The sequence below is a fragment of the Tenrec ecaudatus genome, chromosome 2 (genome assembly GCF_050624435.1).
Source record: "Tenrec ecaudatus isolate mTenEca1 chromosome 2, mTenEca1.hap1, whole genome shotgun sequence".
Classification (NCBI taxonomy): Eukaryota; Metazoa; Chordata; class Mammalia; order Afrosoricida; family Tenrecidae; genus Tenrec; species Tenrec ecaudatus.
In genome coordinates, this window is record NC_134531.1 from 278,273,011 (window position 1) to 278,289,332 (window position 16,322).

A 16,322-nucleotide genomic window follows, 5' to 3' on the forward strand; every position below is an offset into this window, starting at 1 on the left:
GCAAATGAAGAGGGGCATGAAAGGACAGCGATTTGAAGGCGTAGAAAGATGAAGAAAAGAATGAGGGAGGTGCTGTCAGCCACCCAAACAGATGAATTTGAAAATGTTTCCAAGACTGCAATTGCAGTTTGACAAATGTATCGAGTGTAATTAAGTACTTAGAAGGTGATAAGATTATTTCAGAGAAGGTTTAAGTGCAGTCTTTGGGAAGAAATTCCGGTTTTTATGGGTACCTCCTCCTATACTTTTAGGGTATTCTGATCAGTACGTCAATCTTTAGCATTTGAAATTTTAGCTTATTCTATTCTGAAATATTCTACCTTTAAATTTTTCTGTGAAAATAGGAGATAGAGTGGCTTGGCAAGATATGGCATTGAGCAAGGGAATAAAATCCTTGTACTGGAAAGCCAGTGAAGTGTTGTTGGCCATTAGTGAGTGCTCAGAGGGAGAAATCAGGTCTAATTATATCCTTGGCATGAAAAAATAATAAATTAATAGATGGCACTTTGGACAAATAGTTAGCTGATCTAACTTCCTTAGGAGAGGAAATAGAAATCAATGCACTGTTTTTGCCCATTTTTAATTTGAGGAACTTGAGGGGCATTCATGTGATAAGGTCTTAGATATGGAAGACTGTGGGACAGAAATAAAGCGTTTCCTGGACACGCTTGTTTTCTCCAGTTTATCCTTGCCAATATTCACTTTCAGTTTTTTATTTTTAACCTATATTTCCCAAAATATGGTTATGTGGTAATTTAACTTGTTTTGCTTCGTTGCAAATAATCTTGGATTTTTCAGTACATATTTATACACTCCTCTGAGTAGGATGTATTTTTAAATATTTAATTTCTGATTCAAAGTGTCTATTAAAATTATTACTACTGTTGTCATATTCTGTAAAGCATTGAATCACTTTCATCAGTCTTACTGTGTAAGAAGTCCTTTTCCCAATATCTGCTTAAGCCCTGAACACTTTTTATAACCTTCAATGTCCTGGTATTTGGAAAACAATGTTTTTAAAGTCTGATTTGTATTCCCTTAAATATGAATGAAATTGATCAGTTAAATTTTTCCATATATTTTTGTCTGTCTTATTTGCTTTTTTATATATTTAGGTATTTGACTTTTTCTTAATTTTAAATAATATTTTAAAATATTATGGATATTAAACCATATAGTATATACTACTTTTAATAATTATATGGTGCCTATATATTTTTAATTTTCAGCTGCCATTTGAGTTGGGTTTTTTTTCTTCATAATTAAGATCTTTTTATGTTTTGAAGGGTTATATTGTTTCCTTTATGGTAACTAAATTTTATGTCATACTTGGAAAGATCTATCCTTAATTGAAGATTAATAATATTTTCTTAAAATCTTTAATAATTTTTTCCTTCTTCTTTTCAACAACTTCACAGTACAGTTTAAGTTTTTCTTTTTGACCAATATTGAGGTTGTCAGCAGATTTTACTTATGAACACTATGTCTGTGTATATGTGTGTCTCCGAGTAACTGTAGGAAGGGTAGTCAAAGTAGAAACTTGGGGTAATGGAATTTCTACAATTTTATTTCCATTGATGATATAGTGCATGTTTATTCAATTGGGTATATGTATATACACATTTTTGCATACATAGACATTCAATTGTGTGATATTTGGTAAAGTTATTAGTTCTAAAGTTCTATTTTGTATCAATAAGTGAAGGAGAGGTATGGCTTTAATTTCATTGTAAACTTTAAAGATTTGAACAAATTTCATTTTTTTGATTCATATTTTTCTATATGAATTCTACTTTATTTTATATTTAAATTATTTATATTCTATCTTTTATTAGGAAAACAGATTTTACGTAGTAAATTTTCAGGAACAGTCTTAGGGTATGTTCTTTATTTCTATAACTTGCTGTTAGGAAATTCTGTAATGCTTATTTAAGTTTTACAATAAGTAATATACGTGGTACTTAATCATTAAATGACAAATTATACCCTTAGATTTGCAGGAAGGCATCTCTAGAATCCATCGAACAATTGATCTAATGTACTCTGACAAATCTATGATCCAAGTAAGTGATTTTTTTGGCTCTATACATATTTTAATCTTTATATTCTTTATTGTAATCTAATTTTCCTTTATATGATTGGTGATGAAATTGCTGAACTTACAATTTTTATATTAATATTTGGCCATTCAATTGCATTCTCTTACTAAGTGCCTACACTTTTGTTATTTTATAATTAAATGTACTCAAATTGTTTACAAGGCCTTAATGTTAATATATAAACATGAATATGAACTATGGGATAAAATTATACAATAATCTATAATTTATCAAGGGGTTATGAAGGTGGGATGGGGGAGGGAGGGTAAAAAGAGGAGCTGATACCAAGGGCTCAAAAAGAAAGTAAATATTTATTAAATGGTGATGTCATCATATGTACAAATATGCTCAATACAATTGATGTATAGAGCCGCAATTAAATTTTGTATATATGGTGGTTAAGAATGTTAAGAAAATAATGGGAGAAAAATTTAGAGCTGAAGTACATTTTAACTTTCAAGTATACATTATATGAGTTATGTCATTAAATTCAGGCATTAAATCAAAATTTGAAGACATGGATAAATCACATGCTATTTACAAAACAATTCATTGTACATTCCATATGTTGTTACAGAAGAACTTAAATAAATAAAACAAATACTACATAAACAAGTGCTTTCTCAGGTTCAAATGTCCTTCCCTTATCCTGGCCCTTCCTGCTTTATGTATTTTTAAAGTCTTCTTTCATCTTATCTGTGTTTCATAGATTATTTCTTACATCTTAAAATAATTCCAGCTGATTTTATTAAGTGTGTAATCATGGCCCATTTTATGTTGTTAAAATATATATTATCCCAATATTATTTTCTAAACAGTTTGTGGGGTCATAGAATATGGTGTAATGTCGACTACCTAACAATATAATTCTTCTTTTTTTACATTTAGATTCCTTATCGCTTACATGCAGTTTTAGTTCATGAAGGCCAAGCTAATGCAGGACATTACTGGGCATACATTTTTGATCATCATGAAAACAGGTGGATGAAGTACAATGACATTGCTGTGACAAAATCATCATGGGAAGAGCTAGTGAGGGACTCTTTTGGTGGTTATAGAAATGCCAGTGCATACTGCTTAATGTACATAAATGATAAGGCACAATTCTTAATACAAGGTAAGAGTGTGATATGTACATATTTATAAATGTTTATTTAAATAAGTAGTCTTATGTGCAACTTTAATTTGTTGTTGGATTAAGTAATTCATTTGGAGGGAGGTTGGCATGATTGCAAAGTGCTTATTGTTGGATTAATGCATGTGAAATGATAAAATTGAGAGATAGCGTGATAAAGATTGATTATAGGAATATATTTGAACTAAATGTCAGTGAGTGAATGTATGACCTTATTTTTCCTTTCCAAAACCCTTTAGTAAATACACATTTAAGTTTTCAACCTGTTGTTTTTTAAATTATTGTTACTTTTTTGTCTTTTTACTATTTTCATTGTGGGTACTACCATTCTCCATCTTTAACTATATATACTGCAGTGATGTGGAACTCCTTTATATAGTGTCCACACATTGAACTATTCTGTACATATAGTTCTCTGTATTCTGTGTATTCTTTAGCGCTTTGTTTTTGGTAATGATTTTCATAGTTCTCTCTCGCTTAATTCCTGTTCATATATTAAGACTCAGTTCAAATGCCATCTTGTATTCAAAGTATTTCTTGATCTGCCATTTTTTTCTCACAACATACCTCTACCCATTGCCGGTGTGTGGTTCCTCCCCCATTAGCAACCCTGGGGCACAGAGGTGAACTTCCCATAACGTTCCCAAGGCTATATGTCTTTCTGGAAGCAGATAGCCACGGTTTACTCACATGGGGGGCCAGCTGTGTGAGCTTGAAATGCCCACCTTTAATATATCAGCCAAGCACTCTCCTATCAGGGATTCTTAGGTCCAAGAAGAAAGGTTTTTTCAGTTTCAACAAACTTTAATTATTATATGGAAACCCATAATAAAATTTCAGAAATAAATTATTTGAATATTTGGCATCTACTATTTTGTGTTGAAATTCAATACTTAGCTATCTTTCCCTCTTCAACATGATCTACTCAAAGCCAAGAACCATATTCTACTATTCCTCAAATTTTTATTTTTGATATTTTAATATGGGGTTTCCATATAGGAAACAATGAAATGAATAACATTAACTTTACTTTTTTATTTAACTATTTAGAAAACCTAGCTGGGCCATCCATTTATGACCAAGAAAGTAACATTCTGCATGCATTCCATGTGGAGTACCCACTGCAATTGAGTTGATTCTATCTCATAGTGACCCTATATAAGATGTTTGAGGACTAGATAGTCTCGGTCATCTCTATGGGAACAGATAGCCTCATCTTTCTTCTATGAAGCAGCTGGTGGATTTGAACCTCTGATCTTCAGTTAGGGGTCAAATACTTGTCTGATAGCACCAATAAGGCTCAGTAAATCATAGATACAATTTATATAATGTTCTGAAAAATTTTGATTTCAGGATTAGATTTCATAATTAAATACTTATTTTAATGTTGCATTGAACCTTTTCAGATAAAAAATAGGAACTTTTCTTTATTTCAAGTGTAATAAGTTAGGGTTATTTCTGATTTTGTGAAGAGTGCTACTTCATAAGTAATCAGGCATCTGCTATATTCTTATAGTAGTGAAAATATTCCTATGATACATTTTGGAATTATATACTGATATTTTATTTCTACTCTATATTAAAAATATATTGAAAAATTTATTTGTGATTATAGGTATTTGTATCATAGCATTTATTTGTATTTTCTTCTGTGTTTTAAGTAGAATTGTTTAAATCCTTAGAAATGTGTTCTGTTTTGATACTGCCTTTTCCCAATATAATTCTTGATATCATGTCAATTTTTAAAATATGACTTGCAGAGGAATTTAACAAAGAAACTGGGCAGGCCCTTGTTGGAATAGAAACATTACCACCAGACTTAAGAGACTTTGTTGAGGAAGATAACCAAAGATTTGAAAAAGAATTGGAAGAATGGGATGCACAACTTGCCCAGAAAGCACTGCAGGACAAGCTTTCAGCATCTCAGAGGCTGAGGGAGTCAGAGTCTTCTGTGACGACAGGTTAGTCCACTTGTATTAAACTATGTTTCATCATGTGTTTTTGTTGGTGTTTTATTATGTGAGAATAAGTCACCACAGTATTTGCTACTAGGATTCCAGTTTGTAATGCGTGTGTCATTTAAAACTAGACCTGTTTAGAAATGTCTCTGGGACCAGGTTATGTCTACAGGTTAGTTATCTCAGTAATATACTTGTCTTAGTCAAATCAAAATAGTGGCTTCCGAGATCTGCTGGGCTACTTCAGTCCCAGGCAAAACATTTAGTAACTGTTTTTTTGCAGATTCCAAAAGGTTCATCTTGGAGGCACAGGGTGATCATGGGGGTAATGTTGAAATTTTAAGAAAATTGAAATTTGCTTGGTGAAGAAACATCCAGGAAAGTTGCACTGAGGGGTTCCCCCACCCCCGCTCACCCCTCAACCCCCATCACACAACACACCTGCTTATTCTTAATTACAAGAAGAATTACTTAATTATAAGAACTCATTTGGAAACCTTACCCAACCCATCCTATAGCTCTGTTGTTGCCCCTTCATACGTATTTTTTTGTTCCCACAACTCAAAGAACACTGAAAAGTAACACTATTTGAGTCCGTGAGGGTGCTAAAACTGATGTTATGATGTTTAAATCAGAATACAGAATTATTCCGGGGTTAGAGAGATGAAAACTCTCTACATACCTAAAAATATAGTGAAAATTTTCTTAGTTCAGAAGTGTCTCGACCTCAGTGTCCAAAATAAAAGGTTCACATTTGGGGAGTTGTGTGTTTTCAAAAAGTTTCTATGGTTTTATAGCAATGCTTTTGGGTTTATGGTCATAAAAAGATTTCTCACTGGGGGAAAAAATCAACCCCAAACTTAAAAACTACTTTTAAGAATAGAGAAGCAGTAATTATCATCGGGAATTCTATCAATCATAGAGAAACCACAGTGACAATTTAACCCTTTTGCCAGAAACTACTTACGCATGCGTACTTCTATGATGACAAATTAGTTGAGTCCACTTCTCCTACCCTGGCTTGTCTTGACCACAAGTAGAAGCTGCCACAGAACAACAGATAATCCCCTGTGCCTTTTGACTCTTTCAAAATTCTTAAAGTTAAAAACAAATAAACCAAAAGTAAATATGATACATTTCAAGAAAATACATAGAAATATAAATAATTAAATTAATAAAATATTCTGATTATTAGTGCTAGAAACAATAATGGATTCAGGGAAAATACTATTGAAAATGAACAAAATGTGTTTTGCAGAATTAAAAGTAAAATACATTTGACCTTTTTATTTTCCACTAAAATAACTTCATTGCCACTGCCACTAAATTAAGAATATAATTTAAAGGCTAATATTTCTGGCTACAGAAGAAATTCTGTTTCCTTAATTTTTATGAGTTTAATGAAACTTAGATATTTCCCTCAAATGTGTTGATGTCTCTTAATAAAACAACAAAGCAAAAGAAGCAAAAAAGGAAAAAACCCTAAACTCTCACTAAATCTATTTAAATAGCCTTGTTATAATGCCTTCACTGTGTTGTTTTAAGAAACTATTTCAGAGTTTGTTTCATTTAAGCTTGTTTAGTGATTCTCAAGCAGCCTTCTATCAGTGGGTTTCAACCTCGTCATGAGAAGGCGAGGAAGAGTCGTTTCTGCAATAGAAGATTTGCAGTACCGCAATAGACTACTGTTGAGTGATGCAGGCATGTGTAGATTGATTATTCCAGTGTTGCATTTTGTTTTCAGATTAACTTGAATACTTGAGTCCGTGTGTTAGTCTGGGTATTTTAGAGAAACAAATCCACAGAAACTCATGTGTAAGAGAGAGTTTTATATAAAGGTTAAGTGTGCATCAAGGAAACATCCCAACCCAGTGCTGCCCAAACCCACAAGTCCAACATTAACCCATTAACCCATATGTCCAACACCAGTCCACAAAGTCCTCCTCCATCTCACAAAGCAGACACAACGATGCTGACTGCATGAGGAAAGCCAAGTCAGTGAATGAAAAGATCTCACACAGGTGCTCCAGCACCTAAGGCTGCATTGGGTTAGGTCCATGTGGCTTCTCCTTGGGGATGTCTTGCGGGAAGTCAGCCTTGCCAGCTGAAGCTGAGAATTGCTAAGGCAGCTGCACCTTGGTGTGACCATCACAAAGCAAGAGACCCGAGAACTAGAAAGGGGAGGCTCACTGAGCCATTTATCACTCCGCCCTTCAATTACTCCCACATGTGTTTATTGGCCAGGTTGGCACAATAAATTAACTCAGTTCATTATTGATGTTAAGAAGCAAATGATTCAGATTTTTAAAAATATGTCAGCAAACTTACTAATCTTTTCATACATAAGAGTTATACAGGTCTTCTACTGGAGTTGTACTGGAGTATTCGAAACCACCATTGTCATCTCTGGTGAACTCTACCATTTCCTAGGGCCAAATTTTCGACCCATATTCCAAGGGGACCACCATATAAAACAGATGGGACTGTGTGAGTTAGCAAAACAGTTTTATTCCAATGACTATTCCCCCAGGTGTGGGAAATGAAATGGCTCAGTTGGCATCAAGAAAATTCTGAGATCCTCCATAGTTTATTGTTAGCTGCTGTCAAGTCAGTTTGCAATCCTGAGCGAGCCCACCTGACAGAATTGAAATGTGTGCTAGTGTTTCCTAAGCGGTGAACTGTACGTAAAGCAGGCCCACAGACCTGCTGCCTGTTGGGCCAGCAGCAGGTGCTTAACTGTTGCACTGCCAGGGTTCCGTCAGCACAGTAGCTCTACTACAAAGGCACTTCAAAAAGCTCATGGACAATTGGAATGAAAAAATAATGGATATTTTTAATGAACATTTTCAGCCTCCTAATAATGTTTCATTGTTTTTTCCTTCCCACTAATTTCATTTATGTATAATTTTTTCCATTGTCTTAGAAGCAGATCCTTCTTCCCAAACCATTCCCACAACTCCTTCGAGATGAAGCTACTATGGTTTTCTTCCCTGAACTTTCACGTACTCCATTTGCATTTGCCATTCTCATCCTACTATTAATGGGAGGAAGATATTATATAATTGGTTTAAGAAGTAGTGGTACTGAGACATGGGTCAGTCCTCCATTTGTAGGTTTTTTTGATTCATCCAGATTTTGTGGTATCAAACTATTAAATTCTATAGTCTTCTCTTCCCTGTCTGTTTCTCCTAAATTCTAATCAGACTTAAACTATTTGTTCTTACTAGTTCAAATTGATAATATATTTCCTATGAGTATTTCTATATGATAAAGATTAGTCAACTTTGCCTAGCCTTTTAATTTTGTTATCTTGTCTTTTCTTGACCAATATTTTTTACTTCTATCATGTTTTGAATTTAAATGTTAAATAATTCCAATGTTTTGAAATTAAAACTAAAATAGATAATATGTAGATATTTTTTATATTCATTTTTATTGCCTTGGTAGCATATTGGGCTAGGACACATTAGGCTGGAATCTGCAAGGTCCACAGTTCAAAACCACCTGCCTCCCCCGGGGAGAAACATTAGGCTTTCTATTCCCATGAAGAGTTAGAGTCTTGGAAACCCACCAGGGCAGTTTCCTATCTGATCTTAAAAGAGTCCCTATGAGTCGACATGCAGTCCCTGCAGTGTTTTTGAGTATTTAAAATTGTCATGAAGGGTATACAGATACACTTCTGAAAGGAATCAGAATACTTAAAGACAAAAAAAAGAAAGTGCTTAATTCACATAGAACTATTATGTTCTAATTATCTTTTCAGACTAAGTTTATTGTCCTTTATTTATGGAAATATGCTTTTTGTTTGGTTAATAGAAATCGAATTTATAAGGTATAATTGTAGGATGAATTTTGCTTGAAAGAGTTCTATTTCTAACATTATCTCATTGTTCATGTTAAGAAACTCATTCAGATCACCACTGAAGAAGAGAAATCGCCATTGTTTATGGAACCGCTTTATCATTCGTAGAAAATTTTATTTCAGTGCCCTCCCTCAGAATTTTCCCATTTCTTTTGCATTTTCAAAATAAGCAATTTGTCTAACTTGTTATAATACTTTTAGCATTTCAGAGAGAACGTGCATATAAATATCTGAGGTGTTATGATCAGGCAGAAATAACCAAGGGACACCTTGGCCTTAAAATCCTTTAGAGTGATTTATCTTACCTTCCTGCAAATCTTCCTAATACAGCCATAATGCCAACACTTTTAAACTCCAATTTCTTCTGAGTAGTATTCCAAATAAGAATATTTACTTATGTTCTGAGTAGTATTCCAAATAAGAATATTAACTTATTATATTCCAAATAAGAATATTAACTTATCAAATTAGTATGTTGCCCTATTTTGCTGACATGTGACCAAGAAATCTGAGTCCCATTCATTGTCTCACTGGAAGTAAAATATGTATTAAGTATTGGGAAATTATTAATTGGACCATCTTGTGCTATCTTTCTAAATGTTCTTTTACAAAGAAAAACTTAACTGGACATTTTTGTTTGACTCTCTAAGTAGTGGTTTTTTACTCAGGATTCGCCCTTCAGAATCACCCAGATTTTTCCTGAGCACAAAGGGTGTACTCCATCTAAGATTGCCTATGATATGGTAGACTCAGAAACTCTTGGAGGAAGGGTCCTGAATAAGCATTTAAAAACAGATGTACATAATTCTGAGGTATACCCTAGTGTGGCAGCCTAGATTTAGGATATGTTAGTTATACAGAGACATTATCCTGATGAAAGAAGAGTTGGATGTTACTGTATTTGTATTCTCATCTTACTCCAAAAATACTCAAGACCCTTGTTAGAAAAAAAAAAAAAACCAAACTGAATTATCTCTTCTGGGTAGTATGTAAGCATTTCTTATTTTCTTATTTAGCTTGCTTATTTAGTAAACATGTTTTTAATCTTTTGGTTTAACAAAATGTGAAGCCAAAATTTCGTATTTTGTGTATGCAGATGCTCTGTTATAATTTGACTGATGAAATTTTTCCAACATTACATTACTGTTAGCATTGTGAATTTCATCTAAAGTGGGTTACTCCCCATTTCTGTGTAACATTTAGGGGATCTTCCTTTTCTTATGGCATTACTCATGAAACGTCATTTGAAAAATATCCTCTTAACATTAGTATTCTTAACATTTTAATTATTGTTTAAGACTTTTCTCCTATCCCAAAGTCTCAACAAATCTCTCTCATGCAATCTCTGTATCAACTGTTATCTTCTTCATCCAAATACTAATTTATTCTTACTGCCAAATTTGTCATATCCCTTGTTATGTCCTTATAGTACTTTTGTATATGCTATTCCATCTGGAAGATAATCCTCTCTGAAAATCCTGCAAAATGCCGCTCAGTTGGCATGTCTTCTAGAAAGTCTTTCTTAGTATGCACCATCTTCCGTCATGTGTATATTGAGTCCACAGTGCTTTTAAAGTTTCTTATGTGTAACCCTGTTATTGTATTTAGCACCCTGTGTTATACTTGAGAGTAGCTCTTTGGCCTCCTTGGCTGCTTACTGGAAGGTCAGTTCTACCCTGTCCCTACAGGGTCACTCTGAACAGAAACTGCTCGATTTTTAAAAGATTATTATTAGAATTGAGTGGATTTTTATTGTTATTATAGTCAAGTGGATATTTATTGACCATTTCCTAGAGTAAGTAAATGGTTTTAACTTTAGTAGCTCGCTTCGTGCTGACAGCGGCACAGACTGGAGAAGCAGGCCGTGAATGCGGTCTCAGTTGTTGCTGCAGTCTCGCGGGGTTTGGCATCCTTCTAGGTTTTAGGCAGCATCCCGCTGCACTACTCGTCCCATTGTTGGGCTTAGATACGTATGTGGGAAGACTTCTTTGCCCCGGTGATTTAAAATGGATTTGATTAGATTCCACCCCCACACCCCCTCCCCGGCACTGTAAAGAAATGTCAGATCAGATAGGTTTTTTGTTGTTGTTTTGTTTTTTTTATACTTAGAGTTTTAGGAGGAGCTGTGGTAGTGGAGTGGTTATGCCTTGGACTGCAAGCCACACCGTCTGCAGTTCAGAAGCACCGGCCAATCCATGGGAGAAAGACTGAGCTTTTTACTCCCATGAAGAGTCACAGTTACAGTCTGTGAAGCTCCCAGTGGCAGTTCTGTTCTGCCCTACAGGGTTGCATTGGCTGGATGGCAGTGAGTTTGTTTGCTTTGATAGCTTTAGGCTCAAGAATTCCCAGTGACAACAGTGCGTTACCCATTAGGCTGCTAACCAGAGAGCTCAGTAGTTCGAACCCTCCAGCGCCTCCACAGGAGAAAGATGAGGCTATGAGCCCTGTGAGTAGTTTGCTTCAGGAACCTGCAGCGGAGTCCTACCCTGTCCTGTAAGGTCATTGAGCCCCAATGGGGTGGTTTTTAATTGAGCTTTAAGTTCACTTTTAAAATCACTCTGACATTTTCTCTGTTATGGTGGCAAGAAACACAGAAAGGACGAGCAAAGAAAAGCTTTATCATCAAGAAGTTTCTTTCTCTTAAGACCTTAAAGCAAATTTGTTGTAAGCCACTGTATTAGCCCTGGCTGACTAGACACACAAATCAGAGGCACAGATATATGTGTAAGAGAGAACTTTATATCAAGAAGTACTTATGCATCAATAAACATCCCAGCCCAGTCCAGATCAAGTCCGTAAGTTTGATGATATTAGACTATAAGTCTGATATTAGCCCACACATTACTCTTCACTCACACCGCACATGTGATAATGCTGAATGCAGGAGGATCACAGGCTGGTGAGTGTAAAATCTTGTAGGTCCAGTGGTGGTGGAAGCATTTCCAGGACTTTGACGGCCATCAGCGTGGCTCCATGTGGCTTTTCAACAGGAATGTGAAGCAGAGAGAGAGAGAGAGAGAGAGAGAGAGAGAGAGAGAGAGAGAGAGTGTGTGTGTGTGTGTCCGCCCTGCTTCCAGGGAGGAAGAGATGAAAACTCCCAGAATCCTTATGAGAAGCCCATGCCCACATGGGGCATTAGCCTATGACCTGATTGACAGGCTGGAAGCCACCCTTACAACCTATTTATCAAGTTGACATGAAATTATGTAATTATCAAGCCATCTATCACAAAACCTTCCAAAATGGAGCCCTCTGAGGTTGAGTTAACCCCATTTTTGGGGGGTATTTTATGTATTTTAAAAACCGAAAGAATATTGTAGTTCTGAGGCATGCAGTACACAACTGAGAACGCGTATCTTCTTTAACTTCTTCCTTCGTTGTGCATGTTACAGGTTTTCTCACCCCTCGGCTTCCTTGTCTGAGTCCTGGTGGCATCGTGATTATGTACTGGGCTGCTTCTCAGCCTTTCGAGACCACCAGCCACTCTGGGAGAAAGACGAGGCTCTCTAATCCCCTCAGGTGTGCAGTCTCAGAAACCCACAGGAGCAGTGCTACCTTGCCCTATATAGGGTCGCTGCGAGTTGGCATCTACTCAATGGCACTGAGTAAGATTTCCCTATTATATAAATATCTTCACCTCTATAGTCCTAGTGAGTGATGCCAATAATCTATAAGTCATCTTTTATATCTAGTCTCCAAGCTTTCTGTCCATGTTATGAGGGGGATTCAAAACATTTATGGACAAAAGCCATTATCTTTCCTTTCCCTTCTCCACAAACTTTAAAAGCCCCTTTATAGTCGTTGAATGTCATTTATTTGTCTATTGTTGCTCTGTTACCCACGTACCATTGACTCTTGCCTATATTTCTCTCATCCCTTCATTGACCTCTAGTTTTACTCAGCTCTCTAATTCAGTCTTCGCAACTTAATAAAAAATGGTTTTAAAAATAATAACCAAAAGAAAAACCTCAAGTTGCGATGTTGTCATGATATTTAAAATCTTTTTCACTTGTTATTCTCAACATTTTCATGTGCCTTAAAGACCCTTCATGAGTTTATACCTACTTATATCGCCTCTTTCTGTGTCTCTCTTACTGTTCTGCGTGTGCTGTAGCCACTCTAGACTTGTATGGATCGGCCCACGCTTGCTACCTGGGCTCGTCATTCTCCCAGCTGACAAAACGACCTAGCCATCCCTCAGCCTGAAGGTCTTGTGTCCCATATTCCACAATCTAAATTCACTAACACCACCAGTTTGGTCCTTGAATGCAGTATATCACAATTCATTATAATGGATATGAATCTTTCTTAATGGATTGCTCCATAACTAACTGTAAGCTTCATGGGTCAATGGCTGGCTATTTTCTTCACAACTGGATTTCCACTGCCTGGCATCTCAATGTTTAATTCGCATTTGTGAGCTAAGTAAATGACTAGACGTGTACTTTAAAACAATACTCATATTTAATCACATTTAACTTTGAGAAATTTTTATAACTACTAGAATAATGGATAGGATGAGTAGTCCTGTTATGACCCACCAGGTAGCTGAGCAAGGACTTACTTATCCAATTCCAGTAGCATCATAGAAGATTTAGTGTACTTTCTTATTCTTCATAAGCATTTATAAATGATGTATCGATCAATTTACTCAGGATCCTTGGCCTGGAGTTTCTTGTAGTCTAGCAGGTGATATGACCTTTATCCCAATACTTCAACAGTAATTATGTCTTCATTCTGCTAATGCTATGGAAGAGAACTAAGTGACTCTAGAGTGGTACTGTCATCTTGAGTGACTTTTCTGTATAGAGGACAGATAATAATATCTAGCAACACCATGGGGAGATGACAGAGAGTCGGTAGTACTACTATCATCTAGTGGGTGGATGCTGGAGGGAGGGGCAGCCCTCCACACCAAAGAATTATTCAATTCAAAGTATCAGTAGTGCTGAAGCTGAGAAACTGCCCTCTAACTTTATCACTAGTGGGCTTAGTCTGGAGTAATCAGAAGTATTTCATAGGGAAGTGGCACTGTACGAGGACAAGCTGAGGTTACTTATTGGAGTGAGAGAGAGTAGGTAGAATACAGGCAGAAGAAAAGTACGTGGAAGGATTTGAAGGGCACACCCATATTTGGTGTATTAGTAAAGCCCCAACCAAAACATAGACATGCCTGCATGTGTCCCTTTGTGCAAAGGATGAATGGCACAAAATGATTCCGTGAGACAGGCAGACATCCACTAATGCAGAGGTTCTCAACCTGTGTGCCATGACCCCTTTGGGGGGGAGGGTGTGAATGACCCTTTCATGAGGGTCACCTAAAACCATCGGAAAACACATTATGATTTACAGTACGATTCATAACAGTAGCAAAATGAGTTACGGAGTAGCAATGAAATAATATTATGGTTGGGGGTCACCACAACATGAGGGGACTGTATTAAAGGGTCGTGGCATGAGGAAGGTGGATCACCACCGCACTAATGTGAAGCCCTTCAGGTCATGATCTATTTTGAATTTGTCTATAAAATGAACTTTATAATGAGTACATTATTGGCCTTTCAGAGTGTACTATTAATTAAAAGAGTCTTAATTTTAGTGGACAGCTTGGAGTTATAAAAAAGGATAAGTTAAAGCATTGCTAAAAATCATAAAAATCTTTATTATACACAGATATTAAAATGTGTTGTTGTTTTTCAGCATAGTCTCCACTAGCTCTACATACTTTTGAAGTTTTTCTATCTCTGTAACCTGTTACTAAAGAATTCAAAGCTCTTTGATTTTAAATTATATCAAAATATATACCTTTAAAATGTTCTTTGCGTTTGGGGAACAAAAATAGTCCAGGGTAGGAGGGCAAGATCAAGTTTGTAGAAGGGATTGGGTTAGAGTTTCCAATAAAATTCTCACAAAAGCCTTGCTACCTGCAGAGTCAGTATTACAATGGGGAGGGGAAAAAAAATCCTTATCTCAATTCCGCTCACTTTTGTCCTCAGGAATGCAGTTTTCTTTTTCCTGCCAGTTAATGATGAAGGCCATGGATTCCAGTTTTCACCAGTTTGTGTCAGATCAGTCATCCTGGCCTCTTGTTGTTAGGGTCTTGAGCTTTGTTCCACATTTTTCTCCCACTCTACTCAGGAGTCTGTTGTGATCCCATTGAGACTGGCTAATGTCACCATCCATTTCTTCTGCTTTCAGGGTGGTAAAACTGTTTCATCAGAAGCCCCATGAACATCCTGTGCTCTTTAAGAAAGTTTTGAAAGTTACTCCTGTGGGGTCCCTATACCCTCATGATAGCCTTCTCAATTGATCTCTCTGCCTTGAATCTAAGTAGCCTGCAGATCTCAGAAGCCAGTGGTTTGTTTGGACCTCTTTTTAAAAAGGACCTGAAGGAATCCTTAAGAATAATGCACAATGAAAGTACACGTCAGGATCTATCCTCTGATAGTTATTTTGAAGATTATTTTAGTTTAAAGAGTAGAGTGAAATGGGTTGTTGTATAAATCAGAATAATAGAAATAAAGAATATAGATTCATCTTAGTTTAGACTCTCATTGGTTTATATTAGATACACAATTGATTCTTTTCTCATGAAGCACAAACAGGAGGAGCAGACTATCTAGAGCAGCCGTTGCGAAGTGATTTCTCAAAGCACTTGAAAGAAGACACGATTCGAGTGATCACCAAGGCGTCACACGAGCATGAAGATAAAAGCCCTGAAACAGTTTTGCAATTGGTAAGAACTTTTCTTGTAGCTCTCTGAACACAGCCACGTGGGCAGCATTTGCTAGGGACGGACTGGAGGGTGAAGAGGCGTGTCGTAGCGAGCCATCTGCCTGCGAGTCAGATGCAGGGTCAAGTGACAGTGGACAGTCACCTAAGCCCCAGGCTGTGGCTTTCTAAACAGGAAGTATGAAGACGGATGGCTTAGGCTTCCTCTTAGCGGCTGATGGGAAATCATAAAGCCATTGACCATTAGAGTTTGAAACTTTGAAAGAATATTTATCAGGCATTCCGTCTTCTTAACCCTCTCTCCAGTTAAAGCTTCATTACATTAGAGGAATTTAAAGTTTTAAATTCAGTGAATGCGTTTGACAATAAAATTACTAGGTGCTCTGGGTTGAGAATAATATTAACAGGATCTATAGGATCTTACTGAAGTCATTTATACATATTTCAGTGGAGTTCCCCGTATAAAAACGAGCATTCTCATCTTAATATACTGTGTGTGTCTATAGCACTGAATTAAATTAAGCACATTCAAATTG

At 36.1% G+C, this 16,322-nt stretch overlaps 1 protein-coding gene across 2 annotated transcripts in view; it reads left to right on the forward strand.

The window, feature by feature from the left end:
• The window catches only part of USP25 (ubiquitin specific peptidase 25), a 168,194-nt gene that overhangs the window by 113,504 nt on the left and 38,368 nt on the right, over window positions 1-16,322 (forward strand). For both annotated transcript variants that reach the window (XM_075542462.1, XM_075542463.1), the window contains 4 exons: window positions 1,993-2,063; window positions 2,988-3,216; window positions 4,995-5,195; window positions 15,651-15,790. In XM_075542462.1, the coding sequence (XP_075398577.1) occupies window positions 1,993-2,063; window positions 2,988-3,216; window positions 4,995-5,195; window positions 15,651-15,790 (641 nt within the window). The remainder of the gene's footprint in view (window positions 1-1,992; window positions 2,064-2,987; window positions 3,217-4,994; window positions 5,196-15,650; window positions 15,791-16,322) is intronic.